The sequence below is a fragment of the Citrus clementina genome, unplaced genomic scaffold (assembly GCF_000493195.1).
Source record: "Citrus clementina cultivar Clemenules unplaced genomic scaffold, Citrus_clementina_v1.0 scaffold_7, whole genome shotgun sequence".
Classification (NCBI taxonomy): domain Eukaryota; kingdom Viridiplantae; phylum Streptophyta; class Magnoliopsida; order Sapindales; family Rutaceae; genus Citrus; species Citrus x clementina.
The window spans coordinates 7,856,100-7,882,337 of record NW_006262075.1 but is presented as its reverse complement, the minus strand read 5'-3'; the positions used below and the strand labels follow the sequence as shown (position 1 = coordinate 7,882,337).

Sequence of the window (26,238 nt, the reverse complement as noted above, 5' to 3'; positions counted from 1 at the left end):
TTATATTTGTAAATTTATTATAATTATTAATATTCTTAATTATGAACAATAAATTATTAATTTTAATATAAGTGAAACCTTATTTTATTCAATATAATTATATTAAATTTATTATTATATAAAATAATCATATAATATTATTTAGTACAAAATTAATATTTTCTTAGAATAAACTATTTATTATTATTAATATTAAATAAATATAGTACTATTATTTTAAAAATAAATATAATAATATTATATTTATTAATTCTCTATTAATATAATAATATTATTTTAAAATAATTTTAACTTAGAATCAATGCAAATTATTATTTAGTTAAATATAATATTATTATTCAAATAAATATAATAATATTATTCAAATAAATATAATAATATTATTCAAATAAATATAATAATATTATTCAAATAAATATAATATTATTTATTTTATTTTATTAATTATAAAATATTAAATTAAATTAAAAAAATAAAAGGGTAAAAAATGGAGAGGTGGGAGTGGATTCTCACTCCCACTCCCCACTCTAAAAATAAATGGGGCCCACAGAATGAGATTCCCACTCCCTTTCCATTTTAAGGAAGTAAACGCTGGAGTGAGAGGAATCCACACTCCTCACTCCCACTCCAGCAAGTAAACACAGCCTAAAAAATCAAGTTATATGTCGTATAAGTTAAAAGAGTATAAATTTTATATACATGATATTATTATAATAAATGATGAGGCACAAACTTTGTATACATAACATTATTATAGTAAATGATGAGGTTCGTGTCTTCTCGTCGTGGATGTAATTTGATCCCTGATATGTACCTCAAAGGCCATTGATATGATAGGTAACCTTAGTAAAAATACCGGGCAAAATATAGTAGTATATATGTTTGTGCTTGCATAAGCATGGCCTAACAGTTCCAAAGGGCCGCATATTTATGATATTTTAATACCTCAAATTCTTTGAAGAAGATTTCAAGACTAATGATGGAGTTTTATAACCTTAAGCTACATTGATTAATCAATAATATAACAAGTAGTACAGATTAGAAAATGCTTTAGGTGCAGAATTAATAAATATTAATATGTTTCCAATATAAGAATATATGCATAAATCAATCCGAAAAGAGATTAATTAATGTGTGAGAAGCAATTCCTGCTCATAGGATGATGAGGGAGTCACGTTTGAGCTATTGACTTTAACAATAAGAATCATTATCTTTAATGAGAGTTGATAATGACCGATAAGAAATTCTTTTAGAAAAAAGCAAATGTAGCTTGAATTAGAGAAAGTTGATTGATTGAAAGCTAGAGATGTAAATAAGATTATATTTGAATTCCAATTAACACTAATATCCCTGCACTCGTGATCAACAACATATGGGGCGCTTGTTTTTACTCCCAAAAGAAATATCATGGAGACAGTCAAAGGGATTGCTTAATATGAGAGTGCGAATAGACCCACCAACAAATAGTTCTAAAAGATATTGATGAGCGAACAGAAAAGATGGCTTAAGTTTCACCAGCATCAACAGGTAGAAGATAAGCCAGGTGGGGCCACTTCCTATTTTTAACAAAATATAATGCAATATGATAAGACAATGCACATCAATAATTGAATATTATATTCATTTCAAGTCACTGTGAACTTGTAACTACAAAGCCATTAATAATATTATTCCCCACCTAGCAAGCAATAACAACAAATTTCTTTTTCTTCATTCTTCATCTTTTGGTAGCATGAGATCAATGGCAACAGCATGTTCTTCAGCTCCATATATCAGTATCCAAAAATCTGCTTTTGGTGCAAAAACTGTGCTTAAACAAACTCAATTAGTTTCATTCAAGAAAGCAGCTACAATTAAGCTCAGATCCTCCTTCAAAACCAAGGTCAACACTAATTACTTACTTTTTTTTCTTCTTACTGATCATTAATTTCAATCAACATCTTTTGCTTTCATGTTTCTTATCACTGTGGCAAAGAATCATTGCTATGCAACACGACCCAATTGGTTCAACTTTAGTTCCAAAGTTTCCAAGTTATTAAAGGATCAAGAGGGTTGGTGAATTTATGATGTTTAACATTTCTTGTTGGCCTTAGCAGGCTTTTGAGGATCACTTTGAAGGTATAATTTGTTATAGAGATGAAAATGGGGAGATGATTTGTGAAGGATATGATGAAGGCCCTCGTTTTCATCAACAGATTCCAAGGGCAACATTTCATCCAAGGTATATTACTTGTCACAAGTTGCATAATCTACCATATACTAAAAGGAGTTTCTTTTTTTCTACTCAATTGAATCTTGTCAAATTGCTGAATTTAGGGATGTTGAGATCATGAATATTCTTCTGCAAAGATGGCATGAAATTGTTAATGATAGTGGTGGTGAGTGTAACAATGCTGGCAAAGGTGGTGTTGCTGTACAAGAAGACATCAACTGGAATGGCTTTAACACATTCTTTTAGTCGCTGTGTAAAGCCATTAAACTGCTGAACTTTATAAAATGTACTTTAAATAACATGAAGCATCATGTAAATAGAGTTCCTTTAAACATAGCATATATGGGGAAGCATAAAAAGCTTTTGTTCTCCATTGAATTGAAGCACTTCCCACTTATATTTTACAGGTACCGGTCTGAATTCAGTTCTTTTATAATTTGTACCCTTCGAGCATTTCCTCTTACCTCTTTTGCTAGAATTAAAGGGTGATAGTTGCTAGGCTAATAATCCTTGATTATGCAGATAATGTAAAATTTAATTGACTCAACTAGATTCTTTAAAAATTTGCTGACATTAAATGTTCGGATAAAACTCAAATCACACATTTCAGCAAATTAAATATGAACTTGTTGCTTTTTCTAGAGAATATATCAATCTTCATGTGGTCTTGATTAAAACCTATGTGACAGCGTCATCTCTCAAGGACAAATTCAGTTGAAGCACAATATATTTGGGGGAAAGTAACAGGACAGCTCTCACATTACATGCCAATAACAAGCACATTAAAGTCACTTTAAACCCAGAAGGGAACTATTACTTCATCCTTCTGTGCTTGCATGCTTCAGCTGCGATCCTTGCAGAGATGGAGTCCATATATTCTAATGATCTATGCAAATGAAAATTTCTTTCTGAAAAAACCAGCCTAAATAAAAAAAAAAGCATATATTCTAATGATCTATGCAAATGAAAATTTCTTTCTGAAAAAACCAGCCTAAATAAAAAAAGCATATTCATCCTGGCATGTGGGTAATTATTATATTCAAATCACAAGCAGCGCTGCCAACTTTCCAATTAAAACCAGAAACATAAAAAAATAAAATCCCAGAAAAAAAAAGAGTAAGTGGAGATAATTTTGGCAATGAACATGAAAATCTAATATATTCCAATATAGGACAAGAATTCAGTAAATGTACATGTGGGTTCAAATGCTACTTACAATAAGTAAATGTTTTCTACAAAAATTTCATGGCGAGGTTACGGATATTAAACCACTGAGACATTTATGTGGCTTTACTAGCCTTTATCTTTACATCCTACCAAATAATAATGAATTTTCTTGTTTTAATAAACATACAAATGAATTCCTATAGATATAGAAAAAAGAAAAGAATTGGACTATGAAAAATAAATAATATGAACGGGGAAGGAAAAAGGGTAGGGCTGATTACCCAACTACATACCGGAATGTACAAGCATATGAAGTCACTGTATTAATCTAACCAGTTCCCATTTGTGTGTCTTCGCAAAATTCAGCCTGCAACTTGCTTGGAACGGTAGACAGAGGGAACCATTGATCTGGAACCATCAAAAAGTAAGTAGTCATTGCTTTCCTGAACCTCTTTTTATATTGCTTTGGTGAAATTACAGTTGGTGATGCATTCTTTGGCCCGCCAAGGATACCCGATGCCTTGACCCATGTTTCAAGATGCTTATCCCATGTATACTGCCTCATAAAATCAATGATCCCTAGAACTAACTGATGATTCTCTTCGTCCACTCCAACCAGTAATGAATAATCCATTACATCAATTGACTGCAAAGCACCAGTTGAAAAAATAAAATAAAATAAAATCAAAACAAATTGCAAGGGCTCTCTCTCTCCCATTTTAAATCCTGCAACATATAGATAAAAAACTTACAGCAAGAAAAGCAGTATCATTCCAGACAGCTCTCTCCAATAGGCGCTTTGCCTTGTTTCCCACAAAAATTGGGGAAGTTGGCATTGCTTCAATCAAATTCTGGTCTAGCAGAACCTTGTTGCTCCCACTTGAATCAGGATTATACCGTGAACGTGAAGATCCTTTAAGATCATAAAGCTGTGTCACACTCCTTGAAAACAGAAGATTCTCCATGACCAGAACATCCATCTTTGATTCTCTCCCTCCTTTTAGATGCTTTGTTGTAACCTTTCAAACATGAAGCAAAAAATTAGGATAAAATAAGTTCCAGATAGCGTAATGCATTAAATGGTGATACCATTTGGAATTTGTTTTTGTTAGGGATGTCACAATAACAATGAAGCACTGGACCTGAGATTGTTACTTAAAAATCCTTTGAATAACTACTGTACAGCTTTTCTAATTAAAAATAATTGGCAGAAATTAAGAATAAGTCTAGCTAAGATGATGAAATCTAGGCAAACAAAATAGGCAGGAGCTTCCCAAGTTCAGTCACTTCTTTTTAAGCTTCTTTTCTGCTCCATTTCTGACAAAATCTTAGAACGTTTACAATAGAAGCAAACAAGATATGCTCTGGAGTTAGCAACTTAATAAATTTTCTATTGGGTTGAGTAGACATCAATGTTACTCAAACAAAGAGGTATTCTTCAAATAGCATATGGGCCAATTCATGATTAAAACCATAACAGTAACATTGCCATCTTTTGAACTGATAAATAGACTACGCAGTTTTTCAAGTTAATCTAGATGAATCTGAAAAATTAGCGTACGCAGCTTTTAAGGGCCAGAGGATTGGCACCTGATAGATTCCCAGAATCTTTGCCAGGCACGTTGGACTTCCTGTGCTGATAGATTCAGACAAATATTTAAAATATTCAGGGGCAAATTTTATAAATGACTCCAGCTCTGTCTTTGTGACTTGTTTAATGATAAACCGATCATCCAAGGTTTTGGCAAAGAAAACATTACTTTTGCCACCCTTGGCACCCCACTTCTTACACCGACTAAGAGACCTCACATAATCCAGCTCTGATGGACAACATATCTTCCTTAATGCTTCAAACCGGCGTGCATAATAACAAGTTACAGAATATTTCACCTGACCAAGTGGACCATCATCTTTAAAAGACACTTTTGGATGGAAAGCTTTTGTATATGACAGTGGGTCCAAGATAAGAGAGCTACGAGATCCAGACAAGGATAAAATGCTTTCATCCGTTGAACCAAGACTTCTGTAAAGATCAAGAGTCAACTCGTCAGCAGAGAGATGTGACTGTAGATTTACTGAATCAGATAAAGAAAAGGAAGACATAACATCTCCACCTTCTTTGGTTTTTTCCCCATCATCAACCATTAGTCCGACATGATATTCAGTTGAAACAAGAGCATATGCTATAATACTCGTGGGCTCATCATCATAAACAGGAACCACAGTGTCATTAACACCCACGGGTAGAAACAGTCGAGCACCCCCTTTCAGTTCTGAATCTCGAAAGGATGAGAAATAAATTGGATTGTACCCACTCATTGTATCAAGCTTCTGAGAACTTGACAAAAAGTTCTTGTTTAATGAATGGTAGAAGTTTAAGAAAGGCATCCGAAACCAGGCTACTGGCTCTTCCATATTATCAGGGCCTTTGCTGGACAGAGCAGGTGAAAGAGATTGGGTAACCTTGGCCCCAGTTTGGACTTCCTTGTGGTCCTCCAAATCCAATCCTTCAGTCATAACTGCCACTGTTGAAGAATCTACCAATGGTGAATCAGAAAGTCCATAAGTATTATTTACTTGGTAATTTTCACCCATCCAAGCAGCCTCAAGGGTATCCGACAAATTAGCAACTATGGGCACCTGCCCCTCAGACAGGGTCCTACGTACATTCACCTCAGATTCCAAAGAACCAGATTGTTCACAGAAGCTAATGCTAGCAGAAATATTACCTTGGTCATTTTCCAAAAGATTAGAATCTTGACCCATGATTGTTTCTTGGAGAAATCCATCTGACAAAGTAGTGCTGCTATCACCTCCTTCTTCCCGATCAGAGCTCTTATCAAGTTTTGCATCAGCAAGAAGAGAATCATAAAAAGATGAGCCTGTTTCAGGCATGGCAAGCACATTCATTTGGACAACCTTCTCACCACTTGTTGGGATTTTTTCACCTTGTTTTGATATTTCACTTTTCAAACCATTGCTGTCGATATCCAAATTGGCAGCATAAACTAGGCGGTGATCCCACAAAAAAGATTGGAAAAGTAACTGCCTTCGTAATCGATTGATCTCAAGAATGTCAATAACAGGTTGGCCCTTCGACGCTTCTCTGCTCAAAGCTTTTTGGACTGATTCCTAAATAATTGTCAAGAGCAATCAGCAGAAATAGTATAAAAAGCTGAAAATGAAGTATAACTCAATTTTCTCATCAATTGTAGTTTATAGACATCTAGAAAAGGCAGAATTTAAATTAAATTTCCTTCTGAGGGCCAAAGAACATATGATATATCTCTAGAAAAGACAGAATTTGTGGCAAGCAAATGATATTTTGTCAATCACATTGAAAAAAATTTCACGCCAATTATTGACCAGTCAAAAATTAGTATGTGATTTTTGTGGTATACATAAATGTAATGGTAATGCATGTAGGCATAAAACATAGGTTGTTAGGACAGTAAAATTTAACATCTAGAACCAGCCTCACCTCAAATTCTGCCTTCTCCCTTTGTAACATTCCTTCAAGTTCTACAATTTGGTGTCTTAATTCAGGACCAACTTTTTTATCCAAAATTGGACTCAGATTGTTTAGTACTTCAGAGAATAGGAGCTCTGCCTGGGAAACAACCTGTAAATAACCATACATTGAATCACTCAAATGCAGTGAATCGAAAAGGGAATGTAAGAAAATCAAAAGTGTGATCATTGTTACCTCATCTGCTTCTTTCTGTATCCACTCCTGATACTCGTTTATGAAATCAAGTTTGTGGGGAGGAAGATAGACAGAATGAACATCAATTGATGCATACCGAAAACAAGCAACCATTTTTCCGAAACTGTAAAAGGAAAAGCAGTGAGAAAAGAGAGGGGGAGACGTTTACATATAAACATAAATCGAAAAAAAGAACATTATCCCTAATGATTCTCTTTCTTATCAGCTCCGTACCAATCTACATCCTTGTAATATCGACAATACAATAAAGTTCCTACTCAGGTCCCAAACATTGGCTGACATTATCCAACCAGCACTCAACATAACCAAAAAAGGTTAATAACAAAATTAATTTCAACTCAAACCAACAACACCACAACATCTAGAATGTGTCGGGAGATAACTCTTTGGATCAAGATGATTTATAAATTCCAAGCCTTTTATATTCTTCCATGGGCGGAACCATCTATTGTTAATACTCCAATCATATAAGAAATTATTACCAAACATATCAATAGGAGAGCTGGTGATAATTACCCATAGAAACGAAGACAATCTCTATGTAGAGAGTGGCCACAGCTTGCCACTCTGCTTGCAGCTGCATGGTTTGAAAAGCTAAGCTCCAAAAATTTTCCAAAAGATAGGCCCCAAGCAGCATCAGACATTATTACTCTTCGGGTAGCTGGAGGGAAACCATTAATCCGTGGACATTGAAGGCATCTGTGCCACATCCAGATTTTTCCCTCCCTTTCACCTGGTAAGAGTATTTCTGGTAGTTTCTTAACAGATATAGTGAGGGTGCCCTGCCGATGAGTATAACAATGAACATGTGCTTCTGAAGGCATATCACAAGAACGGCATCGATAATTCTGACAAAATATTAGGCATTTCTGAGTTGCTGAATGTGTCACTGAAGCTTCTGTAAACTGTTATATATACATATGTGAGAAAGAGTTAACTTACCTGATCGAATAAGTGGTCCCTCAGAAACCGTCCCAAGGGTTTATCAAAACTGCCGTAGTATTTGATTCGAAAGAGATGGGATCTTTCACAGACGGTTCCTTTCCACACACATCGGGAAGATAAGGAGACCAAAATACTCTGATGGTCTGAAGGTGATGGAGGAAACTCTTCTTTTAGAAGTTTTGGCTCCTCGGGATAATTATTACTATCCTGTTGGGTAGATGACACCTTTGAATCACCTGTCTGATTTGCAATTACAAAACCACTATTATTCTGGGAATTATTCACAACAATGCCCTGATCTAAAGCATCCAAGGGCCCAAGGCCATCAACACCATGATGATCATTTTTGGCAGCCTGGCGATTGTTGGCTGCAGAAGCATCTTTCACCAAAGTTTCGTTAGAAGCTGTTTCATTTTTATCCTCATGGTGAGACAAAGGCTCAGTGTGGAAAGAATCTGAAATAACTTTCCTTGATGAAGGAACAGGAGAGAAAGAAACAGTTGAATTGGTTAAACTTGAAGTAGGTTCTGTGGACTGCAAGCTGTCACCATTAGATAAAGAAGGCAGCAGTGACTTTTCCAATTTGACAATAGAACCAATGCCAGTTGATGAGGCCAGATCTGAAAATGGTACACTGTGAGATCTCTTATGTTCAGGACCAGGCTGAGGTCCTGGAGAATTTTCACTGGCTGGGACAGTGAAACCAGGTACAGTTGATATAGACCTCTCAATGCTTGATGATTTATCTGGCACCACAATGCTTGGAGCAGGCATTGGTAGTTCAGGTAGAGAGGCCCCTTCATCGGCGAGAAAAGATGTCTCAACTGCCAAGTGGTAAGCTGCAAAAATCCCATATTGAACTACATGTTTCACTTTCTTCAGCTCATCCCCGTTAGCACCTCTCAGTAAAATCTGAAACAGTTAAAACAATAGCTTTTAATAAAACCCTTGTGATAGTTTTCTTAAACCACTCACAAGGTATTCAAGTGATTACTATGGTGTCTCAAAAAGCAAAGCAAACACACTCAGCATAAATGCATCCTGTTGAGAGTTTTGCCTATGGGCTTAAAAGGAATTTCTTGAATCATCCCCAAAAATTTCCAATTAATTTTTCTTGCACAAGCCACAAGGTCCCCAAGAGGTGACAGAGTACCTAATAGCTATCCTGTTTGGATTTCCATACAACTATTCTGTCCATGAGCCATATAAGAGTTTGTTTTTAACTCTAAATCTTACCAACTTTTTATAAAATGAATTTGAGTGAGCCATTTATTTTTACCGTTTCTATTTACTTGGGGGAGGAGGGAGAGGTATTGCTTGGAACGGGTGTTAGTTTGACAACTTACAGTACAGCCAAGTGGCTTTGGGCATCCTTCAAAGAACATCAATGTCTTCACCAATTTCTTTCCACCCTGCCCAGCAGAACCAAGATCTTCCAGAAACCTCTCCACATGAAACTTCTCACAGTAACCCAACTTTGGGGAAGAAATATGATCAATTGAAGGAACTATTTGCGCGCCTGTGCATCGAGATATCCGTTCTAGAAGTGGCCTCCTAGTATTGAGCACAAGTGATACGTTTTTTGCAAGAAGGTACTCCTGTGCAAAACGAGATACTGATTTCTCCACCAGAAGAACGTCAGGGTGGTGCGCTTCTATCTTTGCCACTGCCATCTTCAAATGGTCCATTTCCTAGACAAGGATATAATACTATAAGAAACAAACGAAAAAAAAGAAAAAGCAGGGAAGAAAAACATATTTGTTCCTGCTCGTGTAGAGAAACCAGTAAGCCACAGACCAATGAGAGAAAAAAAGAACTAAAAAGCACAACCTGCTGCAGCAGAGTATCAAAACTTGATAATAGGTTAGAAACACGCTGGTACTCGAGGGCCCCTCCAAGGATCAATAGGCGAGGTTTCTCCATCTTTGATGCCATCCGTCGATGAGCAACATTTTTCTTACAAACAACTCCCTTGACCACCATACTAAAAGAAAAGAATCAAAATATATATTAGAAAAAAATTCTTAAGGGACTACAACAAAATAACATACATGTCTTTAGTCCACTGTTGTAGTTAATAGGCATACTAAACCTGAAAGAACTGGAGGAATGACTAGTTAGCTCTAACAAGTAGTGGTTTATATTCTATCAGAGCATAAACACCAGGGACAAAATTCTTTAACAGGAAAATAACCCTTTTCTTCTCCGGGACAGTTGTATAAACTTAGCAGATAAATCATAGCTTGTAAGAGAAATAAAAAGAAATGTATGTCTATTTCTACTTTCTTATATAAGAGGGGAAAAGGCTCATGAATAGAAGATGGTCAGAGTTGACCGTGAAAGAATTCACTTATTTTGAAATTTTAGCTCCCATGTAAATCTCATTGTGTTCCAGACTTCCAGTAATAAAGGGAAATTCTTTGACTATGATGCTCATGAATATAGCCCCAGGTAAAGAAACCATTAAAATACAGGTCTAGAAATCATATAATTAATGTTTTAAAAAAATTATTCACACAATAAGTTATTTTTGCACAAAATTCTTAGATTCTTCCATAAGTTAATACAATCAAGTAACTAAAACTAACCAACAAGGAATTTAGCTTCTAGCAACCATAATGCTACAATTGTTCACAGGATTAACCAAAGAAAAGAAAGGCGCAAATATGGAACATTATATCATATAACACTGAAGAGCACACACTTCAGGATGTGTAACAGAGCAGCATATTCATTTATACAGAAATCTACTTTCTACCATTTACCTCTCACAACGACGTCCAGAAGCTATGCATTTTACTTTAACATAACCACCGGGGTCCATCCCTCCACCTTTGCTCATATCTGGCTTTAGTAGGGTAGCAGCTTCCCAAGACAAAGATGTAATGATCTCCAACCAGCTCTCTTCATCATCTTCATCTCCAATGGAAAGGTTCTCAACCTGTAATAACTGAGCTACCAAAGCCCTAAAATGGCCGTCAACCACATTCTTCATGGCCTTCTTGTGCTCCTCACTTGACTTATCCTTGTTGCGGGTCTCCCCACTCCCAAAACTGCTTGAGGTGCGCAAATATCCCCACTCTCCTGTAGCATCACCAGCATCATCATCGTCGTCGTCATCAAAAAGACCAGCTTCCCTCTCATCTTCTTCATCTTCTGGTTCAGGGGGGAGCCAGAGAAGTCCATCATTCTCAAAATCCACAGGTCCAGCACTGACATTCTCTGCAGCATATAGAGAACAAGATGCTTCACATTCATCACCAGTTTCCAGTTCATCTTTTTTTCCATGCTGCGAGATCCCTTCCAAGCCTTGAGCCTCAAAACTGCTTAGTAGAGGAGAGGTGCTTAAACATTTTGTGGCAGTATTATCTTGATCAAGATGAATTCTATGTGATCCATCATCATTGCTCATGTCATCAAACTCAAGTGGACCATAGAAATGCCTTGTTTCGGAATCAGACCGATATACACCATATTCCTCCTCCTCATCGCTCCTGATACAAAAATGAAGGCAAAAAGAAAGAAGTAATTAAAATCTTGCCAACAACAATGGCCGCTGAATAGAAACATTAAACTAAAAGCCCATACAAAATGAGCACCTAGGAAAAAATGGCCATATGCAGATAATAAGGAACCACCTTCTTCTGCAGGATCTATCAACTAAACTCACAGTAAAGGTCCTGATGTTAGTTACTTACAGTCACAGGTTGTAACGTAAACCAAATTATCAAAAGTTTTCCTCCTACATATTTTGAGATATCTGAAGATTCACAGAGCACTCCCAGAAACTAGCACAAAGAGCGTCAACTTTCAATCCCAAAATGCACAATTAACCATATACTTGAAGCTATCATTCTACAAACACGTAACGTAAACATTGTAAAAGTGTTATTTATATTGTGCCAAAATATAACTAATGTTTTGGTAAATAAAAGTTCATCTCAAGGCTGTGCACATTTATAATGCTCTACAAAGCAATTAAGAGCAGACAAAAATCCAACCTGTTCATTGAAAATCCAAATTGGTTTGGAGATGTTTCACCTATGTCAGCAAGAAGGTCATTGCACCTTGATGCTACATCGCCTTGTCCGTCCGAGTTTGTCCCCATTATTGATGATTGATGGGGGCTGACACCAGAATTACGTTGAACTTGTTGATAAGGCCCAACAGAGTAAGGCATTGAGCCAGGAGTAAAGCTGCTACAATTGGCAGTGACACTAGATTTAGTGCTGCCAAAACTTTCTGCTGATGGTGAAGTACAGATATCAAATTTGGGAACCAGGGTTCCATTATGAAGAGTAGCTACGCCCAGCTGCCATTGCTTGAAGCAATAATTACATACCCGTAGTTTCTCCCACTGCTCCTGGGCAGTCTTTGGGTCAACAGATGGGGCAGGAATTGAGTTTGATGTACACTGGCCGCAGAAGACTCGACCGCAGAGGCGGCAATGATGTCTGCGATTAAAAACTGTGAACTGGGAATCACATTCGTAGCATACCCTACAGCTCTGATCAGGCATCCAAAAATCCCTTGATAAATGAGAAGGCTCGGATCGCCAAGAAATCCATGATTTCAGTATACTGATTAGTTCAGAGAATGTCTTGTTGGAGGCATCCATTTACAAGCAGTCTCTACTGCCCCGTTCATTATTATATGCTCATCCAATACTCTTAACAAACCACGTCCTAAGAAATTCACCTCAAAACCATGAACAATTCCCCTCGCAGCAACACCAAGATCAAATTCTCAGCCAGCAGCAAAACCTTTTTCCGCCAAACCCTCCAGACCCAGATTTTAATGATCAACAGGCACTGGAGATCCTTGACACCACTAAGGCAGCTCTCTTTATCTGCCTCAATCCAAAAGACAAAATTGACTTCCTATAAAACACTGTATCTATAGCATCAAACAAACATTTACAACAAAATTTATCCCCAAACTTGTATAATTCAGCTAGAAAAACTCTACAAAAATCATTGAACCAAAAGACCAAAATCTCACAACTCTTTAGAAATGAAATGCAGCCTACAAACAAAAACACCAGATTCACAATACCCAGAAGTTCAAAACTTAAGAATCTGGACGACTACTATTTTTGAAAACCCCAATAATGCATCAACATCCAACAAATCCATATTCATCGATTCCTCATTACAACAACAAAAATAATAATTAAAAAAAAAATTCTCCCCTATAATGGGCAAACAACAGTCTGTAATTTGTAGTTGGATACGCGTATGTATGTATGTATGTATGCATGTATACAAATCTCTGATCAACAATTTACCTCAGAAAGATAACCGATAACAATACAACATGACAGTCAAGATCTTCAGATTAATGCCACGTAAGCAAAACCGTGATCACATCAAAAAGCCATCATCATAAGAAAGAAACTAAAGGGTAGGTGAAAAAGAATTGAGAAAATTCCCCTACCCAGATAGCGATTCTTCAAGAATCAAATGATTCAAATCTCCAATTATCAACTTGATCCTCCCCAGTATGAGGAAAGACTCCATTTTCATTTTTTTCTTGAATAAATGCTCATCATTGATCCATCAGAAAGCACCTGCATTTCATTTCATTTCTTTATATAAAATGTATTTATATTCACACAAAAATGGAAACATTATTTTATGATCGGATATAATTATTCTTCATTCAATCTCAATTTGACTAAAAATGAGTCTTTTCCATTTATTTTATTTTTTGTTTTTTTCTTGTGGCAGAGAAAGTGACATTGAGTAACGTGGGTGCATGGTATAATTGGTGGACTCTGCTGTCCAATGAAACGAATTAGAGATCAAAACAACGCCGTTTTACAACTTTCTAACACTAACATAAACTAAAGTCAAACAAGAACAAATTTTGCCTGGTCACGTACGTGAAACAAAGTTTGACTTTTGACAACTGTCTACTTTTTAGCTTATTATGTCCCAATCAATGAATTTGTTATTTGCTGTACAAAAGCCGCGTGCCGCGCCCCTGTCCCATTCTATTGCTGGTTTTAAGGGCAAGGCCATTTTTATTTTGTATTTTATATTATTTGATATTTAATTTCAATACTATACCCACAATAAAAATATTGGATATGCTATATGCATAAAAGAAAATTATACATGGATTTTCAAAATTTATTCCAGTGGATGTTTAGATCTCAACATTTTAGAATTAGATATTTAAATTTTATAATTTCATAAATGGACATAAAAAACCTTCTATGATGGATGAATTTCGCTTATTTAAGTTGAAATAATTAGCGAGCGATAATTTTTAAAGAGTGGTTACTACTTGGCAAACCTCATAACTGTCTCTACACTCTTACGTACTTTATCACTGAGTAGTTACTTAAGTGACTCAACCGGTGATTCGAATTATTTTTCTCTCAATAATGAAGTGTATCCCCCATTGTCTCACTGGCCGACTTTAACTAGATAATGCTAATGTTCACTCACAAAAGTGGAACTAGAAGCATATTTATAAATTATAAAAGTTTAATTGTCAATTTCTAGAACAATAATAGTTTAACTATTGATTGGGAGTATGAATGTCTTTTTCTTTTTTAAATAAAAAATATACAATTCTAAATTGATTTAATTATTTTAAATCAATGTAAACTTGTTTATGTTCTTTATTTGGTATGAAAAGATAGAGCTCTTTTTTTCTTTCGTTTCTGAAATCTTAACTATTAGAAACATTCGAATATTCTTTTTATATATTTCGTGTAAATAAAGTAAAAAAAGAAACATTTATTCTTGCACTTGATTATGTTTTTTTATTTGGATAACTGAAGCTTGAGAGATTTAACCAAATGCCAAGTAAGGAAGGACTTGATAATTAAGTAAATGTCTAAGCGTGGTCAACTCTATATGGTTTCCAACCGCGCATACAAATTATTATAATGCAAATGCAAGCTAAAAATGACACAAATTACAGTTTATTATAAGATTGGTCTGCCAGCTAACCTTTGGTGATTAAGGAAATGTCTAAATGTGGTCAATTCTTTATGGTTTCCAACCACGCATACAAATTATTATTATTTTTTTCTGCGAAGATAATGCAAATGCAAGCTTAAAGTGACGCAAATTACAATTTATTATAAAATTGGTCCGCTAACCAACTTTTAATGTATTTTAGTACTTCTTTAGTATGATTTATTTAATGGTTATAAGTTCTTATTTAATCTCATAAATTTTATTTAACTTTTTTATTATTATTTGGTGTTTTTTAAGTAGAGCTACTGAAGAATAAATAAGTTATTTTACTTGTAATAACAAGAACTCAAATTTTAAGCTTTTGGAAATAGAGATTTGAAAAGTTTTTTTTAAATGTTAAAATATCTAAAATATCTTTTACTTATTTAACAATTTCATTTTATTCATTTCATAATATAACTTTAAAAAACTTACCTATTAAATTAATTCTATAATTTTTAATTAAAAACTCTCACTGACAGTCAATCAACTAAATTTTTTTAATGAAAATTCTACTTATAAAAGCTCTACCAACAAAAATTTTACTTATATAAGCTCTATTTGAATATATATACCAAATAGAGACATAAAGTTTATGTACTTATCAATTAACATAATCTTGAGGGTAATTTAAGATCTCAACTCAAGATATAATATGAAAGGGTATTGACATTTCAACTCCTCAAATTTGTAAACTCATGCCATTTGAAAAATAATTATAAAGAATTAACATTATTTTTAAGAATTTAATTTAAACAAGGAAAAATTTAAACAATTAACCAATAAAATCCTCATTGATTGTTTAAACATATGGCACAAAAGCATGTGTACTTGGTCATTTGCACATTATAAGGATAAAACAGTAAAATTAAGATTAGATTTAAACTAACATTAATGAGCTATGGAGAGAAAGATATGATTAATTAATTATTTAATTTTAAAAAAATTATTAAATAATGTGATTTTTTTTGTAAATAATTTGAAACTAGGTAGATTACATAAACTATGCGGTGAGGGTGAAAATATCCTCACCCAATAAAAAATATTTTTAGATTACCTCTCATGAAATGACATTTTTTAAAATACAACCCAAATTTTTATAAATCTTATCTTATCCCCCACTTTTATTAAGAAAACCCAAAAAAAAAATTCATTGACCTACCCCCATTATTCCCTTATCTTTTAAATAAAAATATGATCAAATAATTAAATAAAAATGAGAGTTGAAGTTTACAATAATTTAAAGTACTTCAAAGATTGTTATTTCATAAGGAGGTAATTCGAAAGTTGTCCTTTGAAATAATAAACTAATCTGCAGTACCCAATGTTTAGTTTATATCATTATATCATCTTGTTGACCAAATTTCGATGGTTTTAGTGACGTAAAAAATATATGTATAGGAAACAGAATGCTTAGAGTCGGTTGATGAGATTTCCACTTCATTTGACCTGCGTAAAGTTGAAAAAAAAATGCTTTCTTTTTTGCTTACCGTATGAAGTTTAATTCTTTATCATTTCATGTAATTGTTGGTCGTTTTCCAATCTTATATGGAAATAGACATTTTTTTTTTATATACACGTATTCGTGACGTGGAGCCCAGGTCTATGTATATGCCCAGAAAAATAAGTATGCAGGTGTATGAGTGCCGTTTATGGCAAATTTTTAAATGGAAATCCATGTTTATTAGTCAGTCATGAGGATATAATATGTGATATGTCATAAACCATTTGAACCATATTTAAATTTGCTATAAACCAATTGAACCGTGTTTAATGTTTGAACTATTGAGACTTATTTTTAGTATCATTAATATCATCATAAATGCGGTCTTAAAGATCGTTTAAGGTTATTATTGAGAAAGTTTAGGAAGATGAAAAATAATTTCATTTTACAACAACTATGAAAGATATATAAATAATATTTTTTTTCAAAATCCAATATATGTTGATTAGGCTTATTTTTAGAGTGATACTATTAGCACCCCGCTAAAAACCTCTTAAAATCTCTTTTTCTTTATTTAACCTACTAAAATACTTAAAAATAATATAATATAAATATCTTTTAACGGCTCATTTAATGATAAAAATAACCTTAAATAAAATAACTTCTCATAGAACCCAGTATTTCATCAATTCTTTCAATTTTTCAATTTTTTCAATTCAGTTTCTTATTGTTCAAATCCATTTTTAAAAGACCGTTCCTTGAAGTTATGGAATTTATTCAATGCCAGCCATTGACTCCGGTCTTCTCCCATCATTCAATCCAATTGCCTAAGTGCAGTAAATCTGATTATGAAGGGAAAAAAAAATGGGTCTTTACTCTTTAATGAGATTAGGAAGATTTCTTTCCCCCACTTGCTATCGTGCTTTCCTTAAAAAGCCTTCTAATTTTTCAATTTATGATTTTCAGTTCCCAATTATTTTCGGTACATAAACGGATCATTTAAAAGTTCGCTTGTCTAGTATGCCATTAGTCGTTCTTAACATAATTCCATTGATGACTGCACATAGGCCCTAGCCTCTATTCCATTTTTGATCTAGAAAAGTGTTGACGCAGATTTCTGGTTAACTTAAAAAATTAATTTACGCAAGAGCAAAATAACGAAAAAACACAAAGAATTTACGTGGTTCAGCCTTTGACTTACATCCACCGATGGAAAAAGACAAATATTTTATTAAGATCGCACTTACAACTTGACTTCCTCTTTTTTTGGTATTTTTTTCCCGATCCTTTACACTCTGAGAGACCTTTACTTTTATAGCCTTCTATAGATAAAGTTATTTTCTAATTTAAACTCTATCTAACTTTCCTCTATCCTCTATGATTTTAATTACAAAGTATCTCTACCTTTTCATAAGTTGTATATGAGTCAAACTCTACTTAATTTGTTTCTAGGCCAAGCAATGTCCTTCAATTGTCCTTCAACAATAGCTCCTCTACTTGGACTTGACTTTTCTTGTGCGATCCATAATATAGAACTGGGTCAAAGGCTGTTTAGAACCATGACTTCTGCCATCCTCCACTCCTACTCCCCATTCTTGGGGAGCCTAATTCTTGCGCCATGTTCTTGAGGGAACATGATTCTTGCTCCCCAGTCTTGGGGAGCATGGCTTCTGGGGTTCATCCCTGGTAGAATCCTTGCTCCCCATTCTTGAGGGAGTATATTTTATGGGGCTCATTCCTAGAGGTAGAACCTCTACTCCTAATTATTGGGGGAGCACACTTTCTGCGGCTCATTCCTGGAGCTAAAACCTCTGCTTCCCATTCTTGGGGGAGCATATTTTCTGGGGCCCCAATCCTAAGGTAGAATTCATGCTCTCCATTCTTGGGGGAGCACACTTTCTGGGGCCCATTCCTGGAGGTGGAACCTTTGCTCCTCATTCTTGGGGAAGCATACTTTCTGGAGCCCATTCTTGGAGGCAAAACCTCTGCTCCCCATTCTTGGGGAGCATATTTTTTTGGGTCTATTCCTGGAGGTGGAACCTTTGCTCCTCATTCTTAGGGGAGCATATTTTCTAGGACGTCAATCCTGTGGTAGAATCCATGCTCTCCATTCTTGGGGAAGCACACTTTCTGGGGCTCATTCTTGGTGTTAGAACCCATGCTTCCCATTCTTGAGGGAGCACACTTTCTGGGGCCCATTTCTAGAGGTAGAACATTTGCTCCCCATTCTTGGGAGAACATATTTTTTGGGGTCCAATCCTAGGGGTGGAACCCTGAGGTAGAATTCATACTCCCCATTCTTGGGAGAGCATATTTTCTGCGTCTCAATCATGGGGGTGGAACTCTGGGGGTAGAATCTCTGCTCCCCATTCTTGGGAGAGCACACTTGTTGGGGGCAACACTTCGTACTTTATTAATTATTTTATATTTTCTACAACAAAAAAGAACCGTATAAAGCTAAAGATTTTTTTTTTGGTTTAAAAATGAAAAAAAATGATTAATCCAAGAGAGAAAAAATAAGAGATGAAAGAGTTTTTTTTTTTTTAAGAAGTGTTAAAAAAAAAGGTTGTTAAGTAACATATAACACATATGAGAGGTGGGTGTAAATAGTTTTTCAAGAAAGAAAATCAGTGGTGTTTAAATGTACGTTTAATTAGATATATATGTTTTGTTGTGGGGCGAATACTGCAACTTTATTCTTAACACTATTGTTAGGTCTGTTATCTATTGGATTTAAGTTTTTTCTTTCACTGATAACGTTATAAGGTTCTTGCATACGATGATCACGTACTAGATATGTTTGATGAAGCAACAGTATATTCTAAAGTGCACGCATGCTTCAGCAGATGCCTGCATAAGCAAATCTAAACAAATCAAAAAGTGCAGAATGAAGTTTTTGGCGTTTAATTATAATCATATCCATCTGTAATCTGAACTACATCAGAAATTTCAGAAGCTGTTTTGACTTAATCCCCACATTGCAATAGTAAAAGCTCCAGATGACATAGAGCCTCCGAGTCACCAAAACGATAAGGTCCAAATCTATCGCCATAGACTAATGAAAATGTTATTATCCTGTGATTATTCAAGAACGTTGCTGATCAATCACAATTGTCTTTTGTTTATTACTGAAGAGAAAAAGTCAAGAAACATGATGTGCATAATTATCAAGTGGTTTAGTATTATAACTCAACTTTGAAACCAGCCATTGTCACTAATTTTAGCTTCATTGCATGAAATGTTACAATTTATATTCGTCCTTTTTTTCTCAATTAATTAATAACCCCACTTGTCTAACAGCTGCTTATGTTTATCTCCAACTTTTTCAAAAAGGACTTGTTATTATATTGATCATAATATATATATATATATATATCATGTATACCCTACTGTTTGAGCATTTAAAAGCAGCTTGGAAAGTGTTGTTGAATTAATCCACAAACAAAATTCAACTTAATTGTATAATGGCCAAAAAAGTTCATCCCCGTGGGCTACTTTCTTCTTCTTCTTCAGCTCCATGCTACTTCAGTTCAAAACGAGAAACCTTCACAATCTGGATGAAGTCTCTAGTCTTGAATGGCAAAGGCTGCACTGTTTTTGATTCTGATGGACACATCATGTATCGCGTCGATAATTACAACTCCAAGAGCAACAATGAAGTTTATCTCATGGATTTTGATGGAGGAGTTCTGTTCACCATCTTAAAAAAGGTACAATTATTATTATATATATAACTTTTTTACATGTAACAACCGAACCAAAAGCTTTTAATTGTTTTTTACATTAATACTAACAGTATGTAAATATATGCTTTTAATATTATACAAATTTATTGCAGAGATATTTCAGGTTATTTGGGTTCTGGGAAGGTTACAAATCAACTGGGAAAGTCGAAACTAATACTAAAAGGCCCGATTTCCTAGTTCGACAAAGCTTCAATATGTTGAGGAGAAATTCAGATTGTGAGGTTATTTTGGGATTGGATGATAATCATCCATATAATTATGCTATGACAAGCTTGAATGGTAAGTGTGCATGCAAGATTGTGGACAACTTTGGAGACACAGTTGCTGAGCTGAAGAGAAAAGAAGCAAGAAGTGGAGTTGTTTTTGGTGAAGATGTATTATCGATGGAGGTTAAGCCTTGTGTTGACCTCTCTCTCGTTATGGGCCTTCTTGTTGTCTACGGTCTCATCAACTCCTTAATGTAAATTTTTGTGTGATCTTTGTTTTATTATTCACATATAAACTATATGTGACTTTTGGCTTGTACTTTATTTATACTACAGTAATATCTTTACAAATTTTGGTATTATATATTGGTGTTAGTAAGTTACTTTTTGTCATATTTCAAGAGTTTGTAATCAAGCAGAAGATATTTTACCTACAAATGTTTTGTTCAATTCTCTTATATGGGTGGAAGAGTTTCCTTTCCATTTACTATGTAATCTTTTAATATTGATGATATGTTTATAAGTGTTTAGGTTTGCATTGGTTACAAGAGTTTCAACATTTTAACGGTATGTTTGGAAGAGGTTTGAGATCCTAACTATTTCATTCACTGCTCAAAAACGATTGTTAGTTACAAAAAATATCGATGTTTGTATACATTATTGGTTGATTAGTGTTGTGTAGATTCGATTAGAATGCATGGAATGTTTTGACCGGCTAGAAAGAAGAAAACATGCAAAGAAAAAGTTGCTCGCTTTTCCGAATTTTATATCTTTTTTTTTAATGATGATTATTTAAGTGATTATAATTTTTCTAGATCTTATTTATTAACTAATTTCCAAAATTCATCCAGTATACTCTTTGTTAAATTACAAACACATTTGGGTGAATTCATCGAAATTTATCAATAATTTTTCCTAAATTTTTAAAATTCATTGAACACTTCATTTTTTATTTTTTATTTTTAGTACAATGGGGCTCTTAACACTTCATTTAATCCAACCATTCGATGTTGTTTCAGATACCGGATACAAAAGCATTATAAAAATGTAATGTACTAATAAAAACATAACTAATCTTCATCCACCCATTTGGCGTCGTTTTAGTCAATCGATTAAAAAAAAATATTAGTGAAAGCTGTAAGTACTGATCCTGTAATTAACTTCAAAAGGAAAACAAATATAAAAAAAAAAACCCACCCAAGTCCCATCGGAACTGCGAAATCAACAAAAATTTTCTCTCTTCAAGAAAAAAATTTTCTCGAGAAAGTGACGCCTACATAACACCTCACCAAAACAACAATAACTCCTAAAACTAAACTGATTGTATAAATGTGGCACAAATCAACATATTTTATTCCAGACAAAAACCAAAATGAGATCATTTATCCAGCCGATTTCTGTCACTTGATCTCCACCACCACCCTCAATCTCCACGCCCCAAAACCCTAATCCTAGTTTTAACCGAAACATGTCTATGATGGCGTACTACTAAATGTGGGCAGTGCACTGTCTGATCCGCAAAAAATTAATCCGTAAAAGTTTGATCTATGGATTGGTGGATTTGATATAAATTTACTTTTATAAATTTGCAAAAATTTACGAATTTGTATTTGAAATGTGGTGTTACTATTTATTAACAAATAAATAAGTTAAAATGTTGTTACATTAACACTATACATATCTCATCCGATAATAATTTATAATAAACATAATTAAATAATTGAATAATTAAACAAACAAATATAACTTTCTAAATAATTACTTTTAGTTAATTTTTATAACTCTAATTAATTTTCACATACTAATTTAAACAAATGTAATTTTTTTTCTTTTCACTGTGTTGTATTTGAAGACTTTGATTGTATTATTCTAACTTTATTTAAACACATAATTTATTTAAATCTTATTCAATTTTAAATTTTATCAGAAATAAAATCATTTTTATATTAGATTTTTTTATTTAATTTGTTAGTAGAATGAATAGAATTAAAAAATTTTAATATGCAAACCAATATGTAAAATGGTGAATTAGATATGAATTGATATCCAATCCACAAATCTAATCTGCGAACACCCTTACTAACTGGTTAAGCTCTATATTGAGCTCTTTTTTTTCTTTTTCTTTTTTTTTTTTGATATTGCGCTACAGCCTCAAAAATTAGCACCACAATAGTTACAGGTTATACCAAAAGAGTATTATAAAATTATAAGCAGTAAATGGTAAAATTCAAAAAATTATTCTTTAATTTTTGCAGGCTTTGGGCCTGGCCAGCTACTCATGCCTCACGTCCCCCACCCGAAAACACAAATGCCAAATAAAATAAAAACTAACTTGCTACTTCTTTATGAAAGTAGACTTTTTACTTTCTTTTTAAGCTCCCAGCATACAAATCACATACAAAAGGAAACACAGTTGTAATGATACATTGAGCCAACTTCACAAAATTATTAGGTTTGATTCCTAAATCCTAGCAATTACAACTCTTAAACCTTAAATCTGAAACACAGGCTGATCATTTACATTGTCGTGCTAGTAGAACTGATGCCACTTAGAAAAAACCACACAGCTAGGCTCAACACACATGCTTCGGACATTGGAGATAGTAAAGCAAACCTTCTTTTTCTCTGCCTGCAAGTCAATAAAGGCTAGCATAAAAAAATGGATGGATACTTGCTAGAAATACAACATTATAAAGCGAAATTACATACCAATTCGACCTCTTTCTCTTGTAGTCATTCGCAGTCTACGGACGTGTAGAGAGCTTATATGCAGCAATTACAGTTCCAATATTCCTGAAAACTGAGTCATCAAATTGCAAGCATGCAAATTATTTTTTTTTTACTATATTCTATTTTCTAACATAAATAAGTAAATAAATAAACATTAACAACTGCCTTAAGTTTTTTTTATCTTTTCCCGTATAAATGGTCTTTTTACTAACACTATTGCATTTCGTGCCCTTGAACTACAATTTATTTTTTATTTTTTATTTTTTTTACATTACCAAAGTTAAAAGAAGAAAAAAATAAAACAAAATTACTTTTATAACTTATAAAATAAACTTACATGATTTAGTTCAAATTGAATACATGCATTACCGCCTTTTCTGTCTACAAAAATTGTCACATAACTCCATATAATCAACAAACAAGCTGACGACATACTGCTAAGTAAATCTATGCATACTCTATTCCTTCTTAGCAATGGCAGCAAGAATTACTTTTTCTGTTCTTCACTCAACTTTCTTATCATTTTTTACACGTTTAAACAATGAAAGGTTAACTGACAGCAAGTATTTTAGCCTGGCACTTATAGGTTAGAAATTGGAGCCTGCTATCATGCACTGCAGATGCAAATGAAATAGAAAATGGGAAGTTAGCAAATTAGGGGAAAAAAAATGACAACAATCGAGGTGAAAAAAAATGGAATGATTGATTAAATTAGCTTTTGGTTACAATCCAAGGGCTTAATGATATGGCTCAATGAACCATGTGGGCTCAACACGTGCACCAAATAATGTCGTCCAAAATACAACCATCATGTAGAAACCATTAACACTTTTGTTCAGATCATTTGATACCTTCACAGTATTTATACTTAAATCTCGATATGATATCCATTTTGGTATATAACTTTTAAAATGCATCAAATTTCTTCTACATCTGACTGAATATAAAGCATTTGAGATACATAATTTTCGTTCTACTTACTAACAAGATTATATTTCTTTCAGAAAATTTTATTGATTATTACTCTTCTAGAATATTCAATCAGGTCTACAAGACCAAATATAATGCATACATTTTGCTTCAAACAATATTAAACAAACCATATTAACATAATAATATCACTATTGGCGGTATTAACGAATCAATCACATGTCTCAACATAAGAATAAAGCAATAATAATATAGACGGTATCATAGAACCAGCTATATCAATCAATATAGTAATAAAGTATAAAGAAATGAATATAAAAAAACATAAGCAATAGAAATTAAACTGCTCACTTAAGAAAATTCCACTTCAGGTGGCTTTTTCAATACTTTTTATTATCATAAGAAATTATGACTACTATAAAGATAATATTCTTTTATCATTAATTCCAATGCTTACATTCACTTCAGGGAATGATAAGCTTTTGATATGATTTTAATTATTTATCATCACCATTTCGACTGTGATCGAGTATTGCCATATTATACTCTTACCTATATTTACCTGTGCTTTCAAGCCCCCTCAGAATTAATCTCCATTCCCTAGACTTTCCATTTTACCCCTATTAATTTTTATAATCCCCAAATTGCCCTCAATCAACTTTTGTCATTTTTATATTTTGGTCCCTATGAGATTTTTGAAAATACTTAAAAATTTTAGATTATTTGCAAATAGGTCCTTTATTAATTATTATTATTATTATTATCAAAATATACTTTATTATTTTAATTATTTTGTTATTAACATTATCGTAACATTAAATAATAATAATTAAAATAATAAATTTAATAAAATTTTAATATTGTAATAAAATAATAATAATAATTTGAATTAATAATACAATTTTTTTATTAATTTTATTATTGTCATTATTATTAAGGGCTTTTTAATAATTTAAGACAATTTAATTCATTCCGATTTCGATTTCAAAACAAAATAAACACATTAATGACAGTCCAACTCATTTGGATTCTGATTCATGCAGTTCAAGTAAACAATTTATTTTTATTCTCATTCTCATTCCATTCCATTCCGATTCCAGTTTAGTAAATGCAACATAAACCTAATGTTAATCAAAGTTGTTGAGAAATGATTATTAGTGTTATGTAGATTCAATTCGACGCAAGCATATATAAAAAGGCTAATTTAGTTAGAAAAATGATAAATGAACAAATGGATGAGAATGCATTATGCATGGAATGTTTTGACTAGCTCAGAAAAAGAAAACATGTCCAAGAAAAAATCATCACTATATATATATATATAGTGATGATTATTTAAATGGTTACTATTTTTCTAGATTTATTAGCTAATTTCCAAAAATTCATCCCGTATACTCTAAGTTAAATTACAAACACATTTGGGTGAACAATGCTAATGTTTGTCTCGGGTCAAACCTCAAAACGGTGTGAAACAACGCTGTTTTGTCTATTATATTTTTTTTATTATCTATGAAACAACGACGTTTAGGATTTAGAATAAATGGCAAAGCAAAAGCATCGGAAGAACCCAATTGCCCTTTCCTTCATCGACCGACAGCCACGTTGTCCTTGTTTCACTAGACAGCCTCGTTTCACTAGCAAACACAATCCAACTGCAAATACTTCAGAACCCAACCATAATTTAATATATCATTCATTAATCTAGTCTCATTTGGTCAGGATGGTGGTAATTTATTCAAGTTAAAGCACATATTTGCACTAGTAAGGAAAAATTCAGATTGTGAAAATCATAGAAGTGATACCAAAACCACAAATTGACAACATTTTTCATTCTTAATTATTTAATCAAGCTACATTGCATGCCATCACCATGCTATCTGCAATGGTAAACCATGTAAATATGGAAAAATGACAATACTCGGATTATAATAAAATTAGAACATGCCTAGAAGATTGCCAAATACATGTGAGGAACAAGTCGTTCAACAATGTTATCAACATATATATTTGAAGCAGCACACGCAAGAATCAATGTTCTGTCAGGGACAATGCCGAGAATTAATCTTCCAGGGATAAGGTCGAAAACTCGTCCCCGTTCAATCTTTTTCTTTTGTGTGATTAAGGGTTCTGCAGCTTTTTAAGAGAATGAAGAGGAAG

General features: G+C 33.4%; 3 protein-coding genes across 4 annotated transcripts; 2 read left to right on the top strand and 1 right to left on the bottom strand.

Moving 5' to 3' along the window:
- The first annotated feature begins 1,607 nt into the window (after nucleotides 1–1,607).
- Nucleotides 1,608–2,648, top strand: LOC18036096. The gene is made up of 3 exons (XM_006426731.2): nucleotides 1,608–1,882; nucleotides 2,097–2,221; nucleotides 2,317–2,648. Exons 1-3 carry the CDS (start codon nucleotides 1,733–1,735, stop codon nucleotides 2,456–2,458), a joined length of 417 nt encoding a protein of 138 aa, XP_006426794.1. The 5' UTR covers nucleotides 1,608–1,732; the 3' UTR covers nucleotides 2,459–2,648.
- Nucleotides 2,649–3,351: 703 nt separating this feature from the next.
- LOC18036362 (1-phosphatidylinositol-3-phosphate 5-kinase FAB1B) lies at nucleotides 3,352–13,623 on the bottom strand. Of its 2 annotated transcripts, none has more exons than XM_006426730.2 (12): nucleotides 13,339–13,623; nucleotides 12,053–12,900; nucleotides 10,817–11,545; nucleotides 9,882–10,035; nucleotides 9,398–9,742; nucleotides 8,049–8,963; nucleotides 7,623–7,954; nucleotides 7,086–7,209; nucleotides 6,861–7,001; nucleotides 4,970–6,511; nucleotides 4,132–4,398; nucleotides 3,352–4,025 (listed from the first exon to the last, which is right to left on the bottom strand). In XM_006426730.2, the coding sequence occupies exons 2-12, from the start codon at nucleotides 12,667–12,669 to the stop codon at nucleotides 3,708–3,710; spliced, it is 5,484 nt and encodes a 1,827-aa protein (XP_006426793.2). In that variant the 5' UTR covers nucleotides 12,670–12,900; nucleotides 13,339–13,623; the 3' UTR covers nucleotides 3,352–3,707. The 2 variants fall into 2 exon arrangements, with proteins under 2 accessions (XP_006426793.2, XP_024035909.1); XM_024180141.1 differs by having other exon boundaries at nucleotides 13,488–13,623.
- Nucleotides 13,624–19,933: 6,310 nt separating this feature from the next.
- LOC18036150 (protein LURP-one-related 11) lies at nucleotides 19,934–20,679 on the top strand. The gene is made up of 2 exons (XM_006426729.1): nucleotides 19,934–20,179; nucleotides 20,308–20,679. The coding sequence occupies exons 1-2, from the start codon at nucleotides 19,934–19,936 to the stop codon at nucleotides 20,677–20,679; spliced, it is 618 nt and encodes a 205-aa protein (XP_006426792.1).
- The last annotated feature ends 5,559 nt before the right edge of the window (nucleotides 20,680–26,238 follow it).

What these genes read in the sequence shown, in the direction of transcription:
- LOC18036096 (XM_006426731.2), top strand. Translation starts at nt 1,733, where the DNA reads ATGAGATCAATGGCAACAGCATGTTCTTCAGCTCCATATATCAGTATC. An exon ending in GATCCTCCTTCAAAACCAAG is followed by an intron (nt 1,883 to 2,096) that starts GTCAACACTAAT and finishes TGGCCTTAGCAG; the next exon opens with GCTTTTGAGGATCACTTTGA. An exon ending in AGGGCAACATTTCATCCAAG is followed by an intron (nt 2,222 to 2,316) that starts GTATATTACTTG and finishes TGCTGAATTTAG; the next exon opens with GGATGTTGAGATCATGAATA.
- LOC18036362 (XM_006426730.2), bottom strand. Translation starts at nt 12,669, where the DNA reads ATGGATGCCTCCAACAAGACATTCTCTGAACTAATCAGTATACTGAAA. An exon ending in TCTGGACGTCGTTGTGAGAG is followed by an intron (nt 10,036 to 10,816) that starts GTAAATGGTAGA and finishes CTTTTCTTTTAG; the next exon opens with TATGGTGGTCAAGGGAGTTG. An exon ending in GGGAGAAGGCAGAATTTGAG is followed by an intron (nt 6,512 to 6,860) that starts GTGAGGCTGGTT and finishes ACAATTATTTAG; the next exon opens with GAATCAGTCCAAAAAGCTTT.
- LOC18036150 (XM_006426729.1), top strand. Translation starts at nt 19,934, where the DNA reads ATGGCCAAAAAAGTTCATCCCCGTGGGCTACTTTCTTCTTCTTCTTCA. An exon ending in TGTTCACCATCTTAAAAAAG is followed by an intron (nt 20,180 to 20,307) that starts GTACAATTATTA and finishes AATTTATTGCAG; the next exon opens with AGATATTTCAGGTTATTTGG.